The sequence below is a fragment of the Electrophorus electricus genome, chromosome 2 (assembly GCF_041902795.1).
Source record: "Electrophorus electricus isolate QZ-2024a chromosome 2, ASM4190279v1, whole genome shotgun sequence".
NCBI lineage: Eukaryota > Metazoa > Chordata > Actinopteri > Gymnotiformes > Gymnotidae > Electrophorus > Electrophorus electricus.
Genome location: NC_137498.1, coordinates 35,756,486 through 35,771,179, shown reverse-complemented (window position 1 = coordinate 35,771,179; position 14,694 = coordinate 35,756,486). Strand labels below are relative to the sequence as shown.

Below are 14,694 nucleotides of genomic sequence, written 5' to 3'. Positions count from 1 at the left end.
ATTGACTAGGGAGAATGAATCATCAGCCAGGATACTAGGATAATTGCTTCTACATGCTACACACATTTGTTTTATCCTGTGATTTAAGTGGACAAGGATAATTTAGCATTATAGGCAGTACTGGATGATAATGGGGAAAATTAATTTTTAATGAATTTTTAAGCAGTGGACCCTCAGTAATTGTCAGTTGAAATTTGTGGGCTGTTATACAGACACTGGCTATGTGGTGCTTTTTGTTAGTATGGCTGCCCGCCATCTCCCTTAAAATATTAACATATTAAATCTTAAATTAAAATATCAGCTTCTCAAGTGCAGTTTTTAAAGTAGTCAATAAACTGTCTATGGTTAAATCCTGTGATTCCAATGCTAATGTGAATGATTTGGCTGGGATGCTGGAGAAACATTGGCATGCCTTTTTCAGAAGCAGAGTGTGTACTCTGCAGTGGTACTCTGAGCTGGATGATATGCTGGATCAGGGCCTTGCTTGTCAGCCTTTGGCTGGAAATTGTCTGACCCTGTCTCACTTCACTGGTGTGCGTGTCTGCTGGGGGAGATGGGAGTGTGTTGCAGGGTAGCCTGAGAGTACTGTAAAGAGCTTCACATACAACTGCTGGGCAGACTTGCGTGTGTGCGTGCGTGCGTACGTGCGTGCGTGCGCGTGCGTGTGCGCATGCTTGTGCCTGTGCACGTATTTTGTGGAGTGTGTGTGGGCTTTATGGAGAGCTCAGTGTTCTGTGGATTAACAGCTCTGGCTAAGCACCTCCACCAGCTGCCAGCCAGTACAGTGAGTGAGCACCTGGGTTGAGCTTCTCTGAACCCAAGCTGGCTAGGAGGACATCGGTTACAAAAAGGCTTTGTACCTAGAGGAGATTGTCCCACAAGTGCACCAATCACCTTTCAGCTTTCTGTGATTATACAAGAATATAACCAAACAGGCTGTGGGTGACATATGCACTGAGTGAATTTGACATTCTATAATAAACTGACAGTGCTCACGACAGCATGGAGCAAGGCTCCTGTTAGCTGTTCTATATATGCTTTGGGCGTGTGTGTGTGGGTGTTTACTTAGGGGGATGGGGGTAGAGATGCAGTTTTGCAGAGAGGCTCAGGGTGTTGGCAGATCATTTGATGAGGCAGGGAGGACTCCCAGGTAGTAGCCCTGTCTGCAACCAGATCTGAGCTCCAGCCAGGTGGAACCAGCCTGGCTCCCACTCCTTCCATCTACTGGTCATGCTTGCACCCACGTTGGCACGCTCACTGCACATCCACGCCTGCCATCTCTTCCCACACTGAGGTTTCATGTAGAAATTGAAGGGGCATACAGAATTTTACCTGAAACTAACAGCACAGAGTTATGTTACACTGGGCACAAGACAGGCACTTTTAGAATTTGCCTATTCTTGCATAGTTATTGATAGTCATTATGTAGATTAGATTTTTCAGATGTATTTGTACAGCAACTTATACAACAAAGGTGTTTTACATTTATTTATACAGAGAATCTGCGTTCAGACCCCTGTTGATCAAGGCGAGCAAGAAGTCTCAGAAGGGGTTGCCATCCTCCTTGACATCAGATGACAAACTAATAACACATAATGAATAAAGTCGCTTTAACTTTTAACATTCTATAAAACATAAGAGTAGGCTTAGAAAAGATTAAAAGTATTTGGCAGTGGTGCTCAGATTGTTCAGTGAGAACCTGTTTAGAGGCCACACACTAAAAACTAAACCCAGTCTAGCAGGAAAGGGAGGTCTCCATAGTATGCAGGAAAAGTTTTAGATCTCTATATTTCCTGCCTCTACAAGAAAGCCCATTTCCACACTGATTTAGTGTTGCCTAGTTTGAACTGTGTGTAAGTCAGATTGCAATTTCAGCCACTTTTGTTCTCTTTTTTAAATTGATTGGTTGATTTAGCTCATTATCAGTGTTAGCACCCAAGCGGCATCAGGGCTAGTTACAGTCACCCACGTATGCTCTATGCTCACTAGCATGTACATTATTTACCTGCATCACCGGAATTCCTCCCATGTGCCTGTCGCAGACGGGAGAGTATGCCACAGATGAGGAAGAGGAGGTGGGATCAGCTGTGACAGACAGGGATGTGACCTTTGAGGTGTATGACCTACCTGAAAATGAGGGCATCATCTCGCCATCGGGGATAGATGCCAACAAGCTCTACCAGAAGTTCCGGGAGGTAGGCTACACGTTCCGTGCACAGGGCATGCTGGCATGGATAGCAAAAATGTGTAGATTTGCATTTTGTGCACGATGGCCAAGGCCATGCTGAGGGAGTGGATGCACTGGGGAGTTATTTTAATTGGCATTACAGAATGCTTTTGCTGCAGCACAGGCAGGGCTGAGCCTCCATTAATCTGCATGGAGTTCAAAGCCCAGTTCTAGAGCTACATTGTTTTCAGAGAAAATTGGATACGGGGGGCGGGGGGGGGTTCTCTCCCTCTCTCCCTCTCTATCCCTCACTCTCTGCCTCCCTCCCTCTCTCATTCCATCTCTCTCACTCTGTTCCTCCCTTCTCTCTCTCTCTCTCTCTCTCTTGCTCTCTCTCTCTCTCAATTCCCCATGGTGCATCCTTCAATGGTCCTCTCTCTTACACTTCTATATCTCCTTGTGGCTGGGAGAGGATTTCTCTGGACAGGGAGCTAAAGGAGCGCTGCTCTTTCCTGAACAGTCTGTCATCTTTTCTCTCTTTCTCTCTCTCCCTTTTTCCCCCTCACTCTCTTCCCACTCCTCTTACTCTCTTTTTGTTTCTTTCTCTTTGACCACAGCTGCAGATCAAGCAGAGTGTCACTGAGGCTGAGACCCAAAAACTGAAAAACAAGGTAAGAACCAATGATTTCCCTCTGAGATAGTTACATGTACAGTGTTGGACTCTGCTGTCCTTTTATTGTGTTGTGTGGATGTTTATGGGCTGCATCTGTTTGAACTTGCAGTGCCTTTTCTACATCATTTCTTAATTGTGCAAGCCTAAACTGCCATCTTGCTTTGTCATCTGATTTTGACCTTTGGCGATATACTAATTTCAGAAAGCAAACTTAGATCCTGCAGTCACATTAGCGGGAGATTTGTCTGGATATTAGACTAAGATGTTTGTTTCTCATTAAGACAGTATGACTGGTTGCTGTATGTTGACATGCATGTTTACATTATGTGCATTATGTTACATTTCTTCTAGTGCTGTATTGGTTAAATCGATTACTGATACTCACTCCCCCTCCCCATGTCTCATTCTTTCTCTCTTGACCACAACCCTCTCTCTCTCTCTTGCACTCTCTCTCTCTCTCTCTCTCTCTCTCTATCTCTCTCTCTCGATCTCTCGCTCTCTCTCCATCTCTCTGCAGCTGGCAGCAGTGGAGAAAGAGAAGACTCGCTGGGAGCAGGAGAAAACCCAGCTGAAGCAGAGCATCGAGGACAACAAGGAGCGGGTGCTGAAACTAGAGAGCTACTGGATCGAGGCGCAGACGCTCTGCCACACGGTCAATGAGCACCTGAAGGAGGCACAGAGCCAGTACCAGACCCTAGAGAAGAAATACAACAAAGCCAAGAAACTCATCAAGGACTTCCAGCAAAAGTGAGTTTGGCTCTGCTGCTTTTATGTACACCAGCCACGGTGGGGAGAAGTTGAGGGATTTACTTTAAAGGGCACCAGTGTTCGGCTGACATCTTACATTTTAGACACTGCAAGAATTGAGGTGTTGTATTTTAGCATCAGAGGGCATAGGTCAGCGAGAGACAGGATGAGATTGGAGCTTTATAGCTGTGCTGAAACACCGCTTCACTCTGATATGGCCTGGCAAGGTTTAACTGCTGTTCCGCTCCAGCGACATTGCCAAAGTCAACTCAGCCAGGCGTGAATAAGCCACTTCATCTGGGTGGTGCAGGATGGAGGGTCGGGTTGGAACAGCTACTGTAAATCTCCCGACACAAGGCCACGATGGAGACGTTTTCGCAGTAGACATAATGCTGGGCTTCTCTGGCCTTCAGCTCTGGGGAAAGATGGCACATTCAGCATTTGCTTAAGGTCGTGACAGTGGCTCTTCTCATGTTGCTCCAGTTCACGTACACATGCAGGTGCACACACACAGTACACACAAACTAAAAGCCTGTTCTAAAAAATGTGTGTATACCTTGTTGCCTGTCAGAGAGATGGAGTTTGCCCAGAGGGAAGAGGCAGAAAAAAAGAGACTGGAAGAAGTGGAGAAAGCTCATTTAGCTGAAATCCAGGGGCTGCAAGTGAGGGTAATGATTAACCCCCCACCCCCTCTCACACACACTCACACACACACACACACACACACACACACACACACACACACACACACACACACACACACACACACACACACATACACACACACACACACACTCACACACACACACTCACACACACACACACACACACACACACACACACACACACACACACACACACACACACACACACACACAGTAACCTCGTGCTCAAATTAACCTTCATTTAAATTGATAGGACAAATATAATGTGAATGTTCCATTTAAGTTGCACAAGGGGATCCTATCATCACGTAGTTCATGTAATAAAAATGGTGGAATGTTTAGACTGTACCACATTGTAATGGAGATCATGGGATTATTTGGCTGGTGATAATTTTCACAATGTAATTCAAATGCATGTGTGCCAACAATGCAAACCCTTTCTTCCTGTGCAGATTACTGCTTTGGAGTCTGAGCTTATGCTGCTGATGAAGCAAAATGGCATCCAGATAAACAACAACAACAACAACAGCCCAGAGAGCCGTGTGCAGCTGACTGAGAGGCTGGCTGCGTTCCAGTGTTCTGGAAGATGGGTGACTGCAGGAGGTGAGGCACACGCTCACACACACACACACACAGACACAAACACATACACACACACACACACAAACACATACACACACACACACACACACACAAACACATACACACACAATTTATACAGTGAGTGCTTTTGAAACAGCCCCTGAGTGATGATGTATTGTGAAGTGATGTATAAGTCGTACATGGGAGCTATTAGTCTCCATTAGTCTCCATTTAGGTGTTTTCACAAGGACATATCCAGGAAGAGAGAAGTACTTTTGCATAGTTCACCTTTAGCCACTCACCAGTAGCCTCATTTTCCCACTTTCCCAGTTTCTAGGTTTCACCCAAAATCTGGCAGACTTAGAATACCATAAAAAGTGGTGGTTGACAGTTGAAGTGACAAGTGACATTTTGAGGGCACATTTGAACTATGTACTTTTACATAAAGCTATGTGATTTGCCGCTCACAGAACTAGGTAAAGATTCCAAAGTGCTGAAAGCTGTCTGGCTACACAAATCTTCCCATTATTACTGTCACAGTGAGCGCTATTACAGAACAGTGCATATAGACTGATGTATAAGCAGTAGAACAGTTTCCAGTGCTGTTTTGTTAGTGGCCCATCTTTTAATTTTCTGTTTGTGTTTTGTTTCTGAAGCCTATGATTTTTCTGTTTATAACACAGGCTTCATTATTACAGTAATCATAATTACTGTAATGTAACCTGTTTGCACAGCAGACCTACTCTCTCTCTCTCTTTTGACCATTACTCTCACAGCAGTAATGAAAGTTCAGAGCCCTTTGAGTAACCGTTTATCCATTTTGGGCTTGATTTTGCCATAAAATTGCACTCCTTTTCACTCCCTGATGCAGAGCATAGAGTCCACCTTAATAACTGGCCTAAGAGTCCAATGAATGAATCCAGATTGAGATGCATCGTGACTGAATGAGGTGGTTGTCGTGGTAGTTCAGCGCTGGGCTTGGTCAGAGTTCACTGAGCCAGGCACTTTAGGGGGACAGGATACCATCAAAAAGCATGTACTGAAGTAGGGCAGCAGACTACATGAGCATGATCCAACATAGACATGTCTCAAAGGTCAGACTTTTATATCCTAACCTCTGCAAATGTTGTCCTTTGTAGTGAACTCTTGTACCTTCTGTGTATGTATGTTTGTGTATATTGTTGTGTTTGTGTAACTGTGCTGTGTCTCAGGGCTGGCTGGGGTGGAATGTGTGGGCAGTGAGTTGGTGAAGGCTCAGTGCCTGCTGGCAGGCATTGCTGGACCACACACAGTACGAGATAGAACCAGGTCTAACGAGAGGGAGCAGGACCTGGATCAAAGGGTGAGCTAGCGCACGCCCACACCCATAACTATAATTCACACCCACTCCCAGCCCCTCAAATCACTCACACACACACACACAAATCACATCCATGCCCACACCCACAATTCACAGCCTCTCACAGCCTGGCCAGTATGGTTAAGGAAGCAGGAAGTAACTATTGATGTACTCAAAACACCTCAGAGAGAGAGAGAGAGAGAGAGAGAGAGAGACAGAGAGAGAGACACACACACACAAACACACATAAAGAGTGAAAAACACATCAGCAAGTGCATAAAATTACATTTGCATATCTTTGTCTTTTATAATACAATCTTTGTGTAATGATTAGATTGCCATTGCTGTTATATTAAATGTCATCATGTGCTCTGTCAGCCATGATGTTGAGTCTGACTGTGATGTGAATGGTGTTAATGTGAAGCCTCTCTGTGTGAGTGTGTATGGGTCTCATCGTGGCAAGGACAGATCCTGGATAACACCTATGTAAGATTCTAACTGCTGTGGCTGAGCCCTGGTGGCCCCAGTTGAATCTTGCTTAACTTTAGAGCTTATCTTGCATTTTATGATGATGATGATGATGATTGCTGGCAAAGTCTTAAATAAAAAAGGATGTGAACTATAATAGTTAAGCGTCATGTGAGTGAGCAAAGAAAGTGAGAGGTTTCATTCTATTGTCCTTCCACATCTCTCTTTCTTTCTCTCACTGTCCCTCGCCCTCTACAGTGTCTGGCCTCCACTTTGTCTGGCAGCATGGAGGTGTCACCCAGACATGCGAGTGAGTGTAAATCATCCATACCTTTTCCACCATTATTATTTGCTCACTTTTACCTGCATAGAGATATAGTTGTCAGCAATGACAGCAGCTAAACATAACCTCAATATGATAGAACCTTGTAACTGTATTTAAACATGTTGTCCATATAATGTTACTACAATGATGTTTATGTTGCACACAGTTACTTATAGTTTACATATTGTTTACCGTGTGTAACATAATCATCAGTGCAACATTATTGTTGTAACAGAATCATCATTGTAGTGACAGTAAGAACAGAATTGAGTGTAATATAGAAAGAATCCCACCATGTTCAGACCAAGTGTGGTCTTCGGAGTTTGTGCCATAGTGCAGAAGCTTGGCATCTGTGCAGGTTCTCCAATGGCGTCAAGCCCTTCACCAAGTCAAGAGGAGAATGACAGCAAGCAACTCTTGGACCTTGGGTAAGCTACAGTTTTCATGCTGCAGCTAATTGTCAGCTGCAAGCTTCATTCTCACTGCGTTCTGGTGCAGCATTTAGATAATGAACCATGTTAAGTGACTTTGTCCCATATTGTGATTGTGATATAAGCCATGTGGAGCCTCAGCTTGTGCTGCTCTGAGCAGGTTTGCCACGTCCTTTTAGGTTGGCTCTGCAACACAGCAGGGGTAAAGAACAGGAACCCCGAGGCTCACCTGGATACAGGTAACCCCAGCGTGCAATCACACATACCTGGTAACCTGCTAAACAGCCCTGCAACAGTTCCTCCTAAAAGTCAACTGTATTCTACTTTGTTTGCATTGTGTCTTAAATGTGAGGCTGCTGTTTGGGGCTCGGGTGCATGCTGGCACTGTGACTGGCAGTGTCAGAGAACAGCTGGAGCTAGAGGAGTGTGTACAGATAGAGGTGGCCTGACAGCTCAGCTCCCAACTAATACATTGTGTGCAGTTGACCTTGGTTGTCTGGGACGCATGTGCACACAGTCACTTACACACACACACACACACACACACACACACACACACAGAGGCTCATTCATATAGTTTGTATAGTTATAAATATGCACCAATTTCTCATCGATATAGAACAACCTGCTGGTTCACCAAGACAGTCAAATGTGCAAATGTGCCTTGCTACCAACACAGAACATCAGGTCACTACTGAAGAAGAAAGTAATCATAATGGACTGTGCTGGACATTTCAGCGATTTAACTTTTGATTTTGGATTTTGATTGTGGATTTGTATTAAAGTCATAACGTAAAAGCTGAAAACTGATTTTACTGGGGAACAGACCTTCGGCCAAAACAAATATATGTATCACAGGGAAACATGAACGCTGGAGATCTGAACTCCTATTCATAGTGACCTAAGGCAGAATGAAAGCTTAGCAGCCCTAACGATGTAACACAATGTGAGTTGACAAGCTGGGAGGTGGTGTTCTGCTCAGATCCGCATGTGCCGTTGTATGCCACGGGTGTCACTAACTGTTGCTGCTGCGCTTCAGTAAGCTCTACCAGCATATCTGCCCCTCCCCTGTGCCTTTGTGTATGCTTCAGTAACCTGTCTCCTTCCTCTAGCTCCAAGGAACCATCCTTAGAGAATAGCCCTGAGAAACCAAAGAGCAAGGTATGGGTTTTCATCATTCAGCTCACCTGAATGTGCAATATACTGTGTGAATGCTGTATAATGAGGTCTGCCATATAGTGGTATTAGTGGTATTGCTGAGAGTAGTATTAGAGTGGTATTTACTGATAGTGGAAGAGTGGTATTAGTGGTCTTTGCTGATAGTAGTATAGTGGTATTAGAAGTATTTACTGATTGTGGTATATTGGTATTAGAGGTATTAATGATAGTGATATAGTTGTATTAGTGGTATTTACTGATGGCCTCCTTTTGGTTTGTTGTGTCTGTTTGACAGAGATCTCGTATGTCCATGCTTCTCCTATACATATTACTTGGTATTGTATCACTATCTCTCTCTGTACCTTTGCAAGCTGCCAACTGTTTCTCCCATTCTTTAGAACTATCTGTCATCTTAGTATTGCTGGGGACGGAATATTCAGTAAAGTATTATTCAGTAAGGTTTTCCCAGTAAAGACTGAAATTTGAATTTTATTCTTGCTACATTTGACCTCTTATAATCTTAGTAAATAAGAAAGCCTTACTGAATCTCAAGATGTATTCACAATGAAACTCTTAATTGAGTACTTCAGCCAAAGAGCCATGTTACCACCTACACTGGGTCACAGGGGATATTTAGAACACTGGAATGTGAATGTGATTATTTAAAGTAATAGTGCACGCAGTATGCTGAAATACAATTGCTCTGAAATAAGATGGAATTGAAATGCTTTATCAAAAGCTCTGGGTTTGCTGTGCTATTTTTTTTATGCACAAACGGTGTGACAAATTGTATCTATTTTCTGAAGGCATATAAGTGAACAGTATGAGTTGAGGAGCAGATATCCAGCCTTTTCTTTCAGGCCTCCCAGATGAAAGGGACTCTTAGCATGCTGACATCTGAAGAGGATGAGAACTAACACCATGCTTCTCGAGCAGCTCAGCATTTGTTTACCAAAGAAAGATCAGATTAGATTAGTCATAAAAGCAAAGGGCACCTAGATTTTAATAATAATTCAGCCTTTTCGTATGAAAACATCTGAAGAATCATCCCATACTGGTACTTTGGGTCATGTAGATTATCCTGTGGATTATCCTCTTGCTTTTCCTGTTGATGGAACAAATTAATCAGCAATTAACTTTCACAACGCATGCAGTTTGCTTAGTACTTTCATTCTATTAGTAACTATTACTAAAGCTATATCACATGAGAAGGTTGTGCTGTTATACTGAATATCAGCACAGCTGTGATTATCTTTAGCACTCAGCTGATGGGTTTGTTCTGTCAGATAGTTGGCACTGGCCAGTTTTTTTGGATTTTGTTGGATTCTGACGAGTTAACATCAAAGTTAGCTACAATCTAAGATAGATAATGTTTGTTAAAGTCACAGTTAATAGAACACTACAGTAAAGCGGATTGACACAGGTATAGTTCAAAGTCCCAGTGCTATCATATAATCTATATCAGCACTCATTTTTTTAATCCAAATTACTTGGTAGGCACTAACTGTTGTATTTAATTACTCCTGGTTCTGTTATTTAATTTTAACAAATACAAATGACTTTCTTTAAAGATGGGTATTGATCATAGGGCCAAAAAATATCAGTAGGCTTCTTTGAGTCACTGAACTTTCCACTCACATAATTAGAGATAATAAACTAAATCAACATTCAAACTGTAACCAATTTCCTGACAATTATTTGCGCCCCAGTAACATAGTCACGGGGGAGGAACAAACAATTGCCTGTTCAGCTATTTAACTCCACACCAGAGGCTACTGGTAGTGTGTACCAGCTGTTGTATCTGCTGTGCCTTGGTGCTAATGAGATGTCATGCCTGCCTCTCCCAGGGACCAGCTGGAAAGGATGACCTCAGCATCAGTAGTGCGAGCTCGGTGGAGATCAGCGATGTGGTGTCAAAGCCTAAGCTGCCTGGCCGCTCACACACACTGGTGGTGTCGTCAGGCGAGGTAAGATGACTCAGAGGTTATCTTCTAGGATGCTCGTTTAGTGAAATGACTGAGCTGCAGTGTGAGCCTTACTTCTCTGCACAAAGAATGTTTTTCCCATTTTGGCCAGTAGATGGAGCCAGTAGATTTTTTTTCTGCATATGCTTGTGCTAATAAAGTCACTTTTCCTGCTGTCTTTTGTGCTGCACTTGTCAGAGTCTGGAAATGACAGATGATGAGGTGAAACATTTTTATCAAGGAGCTTTGTTTGCATGTCTGTTGTCATGGTCTTATTCCTCTGTTGTTGTTGCTGCTGTTGTTGTTTTCACTTTTTCACTCATGAAAGAGACAACTGAGTATACTTTTAAATATAGGTTACTCAAGACCGATACTGCAAAACACAAGTTCTTATGTTTGTGTGTTTGGTGCAGAACCTGGAGGAGGAAGGACAGCTTGTGAAACACCACCAGTGCAATGTGTTGGACTGGTCGTGTCAGCAAGTGTCTCACTGGCTCATGGGCCTCAACCTGGAGCAGTATATCCCTCAGTTCACTGCCAAGAACATGGATGGAGAGCAACTCCTGCTACTCAACGGCACTGCCCTCAAGGTGAGTAAAAATCCAGTTAGTGCATCAATTTGGCATCGCCTTTGCGTCTTTACGTTCAGGGTATGTGTGTGTGGGTGTGGGTGGGTGTGTGTGTGGGTGTGTGTGTGGGTGTGTGTGTGGGTGGGTGTGTGTGGGTGGGTGTGTGTGGGTGGGTGTGTGTGTGTGGGTGGGTGTGTGCAGGCTCTGGGTGTGGCCTCCTCTCAGGACCGGGCTCTGATTAAGAAAAAGCTAAAGGACCTGAAGGTCCTGATGGAGAAGGCCTGCAAGAACAGAGAGAAGCTGGAGAAGCAGCGTGAGAAGCTACGCAAGAAAGAACAGGAGCAACTGCATAACGAATGCTCCAAAAACAGCATGTCCTCTGGACCATCAAAGGGCCCTACAGAGTGATGACACTATCCAGCCTTTGAGATTGTTCTGGCATTGAAAACCATTAGAAGAAGAGATGAGTCTAGCATTTTATGGGGCTCAAATCTGGTGCCCCCTCCAGAGCCTCTTTTCAAGAGGAACTGCTGCCGAACTGCCACTGGAGAAAATTAAACCAAACAGTCCTGAGAAGGATCTCACTGTCTTCACTTTAAGACTTTTTATGTTTAACTGTTTATTTCTTCATTTTAGAACAGTTTGAGATGTATCTGTGTATTTTTATTTACAGCTTACAAATGTCTATTTATTTGCGTTCTGAGAAAACTATAAATCTTTGAAGACCAAAATGTGCAGTTTACTCTGTGCAAGAAGGTATTGTGAGATCTCTTGACTTGAAGCACAGTCATAATGACAGTATTGCTGTCACAGCTTCACCAGAAAGCTGCTAGGATGCATAAAAGAGCCTACACAGGCAAACTCACTGGAATACTGAAATATTACTTAATATTATGAAAAAACCTTTTCAGGTCACAGACCTAGAAGTTACAGTCAACCTTAGGGATATTGTGTAGGCTACATACTGTATTACCCTATCAGTCTGCTGTTTCTTTCCTAAACCCTTCAGTGACTTCTCAGTATTCGAGTGAAGTAGAACTGTTCTACTCTCAAGAGCTCAGAACCTCTTACAACAAAGACATGATGTGGAAAAATCAATTAGAAGTCTGAATATACTATATAGCCACTGAGTATCTAAGAGAGCTGAGGACTAAATACTCCACAAACGAGTGACTGGATCACTGACATCCCTTGCTGCTTCTTCCTCACCGCTTCCTGCTTTAAGTCGTGACGCTGACCTGGAGCCACCGTTAGACCCAAGTGCTGCCTTTTGAGCTGCTGTATAGATTTTGTACAACAGAGCAATTCTAAGTGTGTGAGAACACCCCTGAGCCATCAGGCATCCCAGGGTCATCGAGTCATTCAAAAGCCCGCACTTAACACACACCTGTTATCAACAGCTGTGATGTAGTTATTATTTTACTTTCTGGTCCTTCAAGTGTGTTTTTTTTTTTTTTTTAAACCTCCTCCAGCCAACTACAATCTTGGCCCTCTCACACTCACTTTGGTCAGTAATACCTAAACACTGTAGGGATGCAGCATTAAAAGATTTTTAAAAAGTGTTTAAAAAAAATGAGTTTTATAAAATTCACTATGTAATACTATGAACAACTATTGCCTCCATGATTCTATTGTGAATTTATTTTCAATTGTACATAATAGTAAATAATAAAGTAATTTCTATTAAATGTGCATCATACCCATTACACCAAAACTTTTAATTGCTTATTTCATGAGATGTAGCTTGGTAATTCATCTTGTGTGGGTTTTTTTTTTACTGCGAAAATTCTAGTTTTACACACTTGTTATTAATATTTCTACATTTTTGTAATGATTTCCAACCTGATCTTGAGTGCAAGCATTGTATCACTTTGTTCTCCTGTAGTTATTCTCATGTTTACATTTGAATGAGTGATTACATCAGTAGCAACATGAGGGCAGCTTCTATCATTACTGACATTTGGTGCAGTGTAGAGCACCAGGCAGTGCCTGGTTAACATTTGGATTGGTCATTAATTTTGCTATGTTACAAATGATTTTCATACAATAATAAGTTTGTTTATTTTTCAAATATAAGTAAAATTTGTAAATCAGCTAATGTAAATTATTTACAAATTATTATATTATTACATTTATGCCAAAAAGTGAACAATATAATAATAGTATTAAGTTGCAAAACAGTTTCTTTAGTAGCACAAAATGACTATAAAAGGTCATTGTTATTCTTTAAGTCTCTTAATTTTAAATTTTTCGGTCTAACTATCTTGTCTCTCCACTTTGAGGCAACGGGTAAAAAAACTGCTATAAATTTTTATCTGAGCTGTCAGACAGTAACATGCCATGACTTTTATATGTACCAGTTAAAAGCAATAGATGGACTTTGAATGAACTTTAAAGCCCTTGGGTTTGTAAGGATGGACTGCAGGGTCTGCCTCTATTATGAATGTTTACATGTGTGGGATAATCACAAGTGACGGTACTACTGCTGGAGGGTTAATGAAGAAATATGCAGTACTGCAGCAGTGTATGCATGTTCACACTCTCCGTTTCTGATCTTGTATTACATCACATTTCTGCCGCACAAGCAAGACAGCTGACGATGGAAACGGGGTCTGCCTGGCCACTGTCTGTGCTGCATCTGTGTTCCATGGTAGCGAGGCAGCTTACTCCAGTCGTCCCAGGGAAAGCACAGGTAGTGAAGGAACAGACCTGCGGTGGAGAACGCATGTGCTAAGCAGAGCTTTTACGCATGTGTTTTACTAAGTCAGAGCTGCATGAAGGACCCTATGTTGCCATGTGTCCCCCTTCAAAGTTTCAGGAGAGTGATATTTAATGTCACATTTCTGGTCATGAAAGATTACTGTGTCAGTCATGTTAGCCTGTAAATACATCTCCAAGTGACCCAAATGTTTAGAGAAATACAATGAAAATTTATTCCAAAATTTGTCTGATTGTTTTCCTTAAACTGATAATAATATAGGAAAAATATTATACTGTATCTTTTATTACAAATGGCTTGGCATTCAGTTAACAATGTTCTGGTATGATGAGGACAATACCATGAATATATCAGTTAAGTTATCAGAACCAATTATCAAATTTTAGTTTTATTAATACATTTAAATCAAGACATCATTATTCAAATAATTAGTATCACATTTAATTTATATTCACATTATATTTTGTGCTTTTTTAGGACCTGTTTTTTTCAAGAGGTGTGATGAGCTGTAGAGTTTTAAGTCAATTCAACATTGCTTACATTGGAAGTGTTGACCCACATAGGTTCATAGAGTTTTTGTTTTACATGACACTAGGGACAAAACATCATGGTATCTGGAGGTACTTGTGCCTATTCCAACTGCAACAGAGCACTGAAGTCCCTCAGATTGTGTGATTGTGTGCATCAACATAGTGAACCTGGTGATCCAGGTGTTCTCAGATTGAGGTCAGGCGAGTGAACAGGCCAGGGAAGTCCCTGTCATTTTCCAGAAACCACACATGCACTACCCTCGCAGGGTGAGGTGGGGCATTATCCTGTTGATAGGATAATGTTGATCCTGTTGATAGTTACTATTAACATCAGGGAAGATCATCAACATGTACAGG

The 14,694-nt window shown here is 42.3% G+C and overlaps 1 protein-coding gene across 11 annotated transcripts in view; it reads left to right on the top strand.

Moving 5' to 3' along the window:
• ppp1r9a (protein phosphatase 1, regulatory subunit 9A) overlaps positions 1–14,030 on the top strand; it is a 38,287-nt gene extending 24,257 nt beyond the window's left edge. For 6 of the 11 annotated variants that reach the window (XM_027012068.3, XM_081701387.1, XM_027012069.3 and 3 more), the window contains exons 7-20: positions 2,043–2,195; positions 2,785–2,838; positions 3,358–3,587; positions 4,159–4,255; positions 4,705–4,855; positions 6,046–6,176; positions 6,900–6,951; positions 7,325–7,394; positions 7,577–7,636; positions 8,510–8,558; positions 10,403–10,522; positions 10,718–10,741; positions 10,933–11,109; positions 11,290–14,030. In XM_027012068.3, coding sequence (XP_026867869.2) covers positions 2,043–2,195; positions 2,785–2,838; positions 3,358–3,587; positions 4,159–4,255; positions 4,705–4,855; positions 6,046–6,176; positions 6,900–6,951; positions 7,325–7,394; positions 7,577–7,636; positions 8,510–8,558; positions 10,403–10,522; positions 10,718–10,741; positions 10,933–11,109; positions 11,290–11,496 — 1,575 coding nt within the window. In that variant the 3' untranslated portion in view covers positions 11,497–14,030. Of the gene's footprint in view, positions 1–2,042; positions 2,196–2,784; positions 2,839–3,357; positions 3,588–4,158; positions 4,256–4,704; positions 4,856–6,045; positions 6,177–6,899; positions 6,952–7,324; positions 7,395–7,576; positions 7,637–8,016; positions 8,085–8,509; positions 8,559–10,402; positions 10,523–10,717; positions 10,742–10,932; positions 11,110–11,289 lie in introns of those variants that run through there. The other 5 variants (XM_081701421.1, XM_081701381.1, XM_081701431.1 and 2 more) reach the window with 5 other exon arrangements.
• Positions 14,031–14,694: the final 664 nt, after the last annotated feature.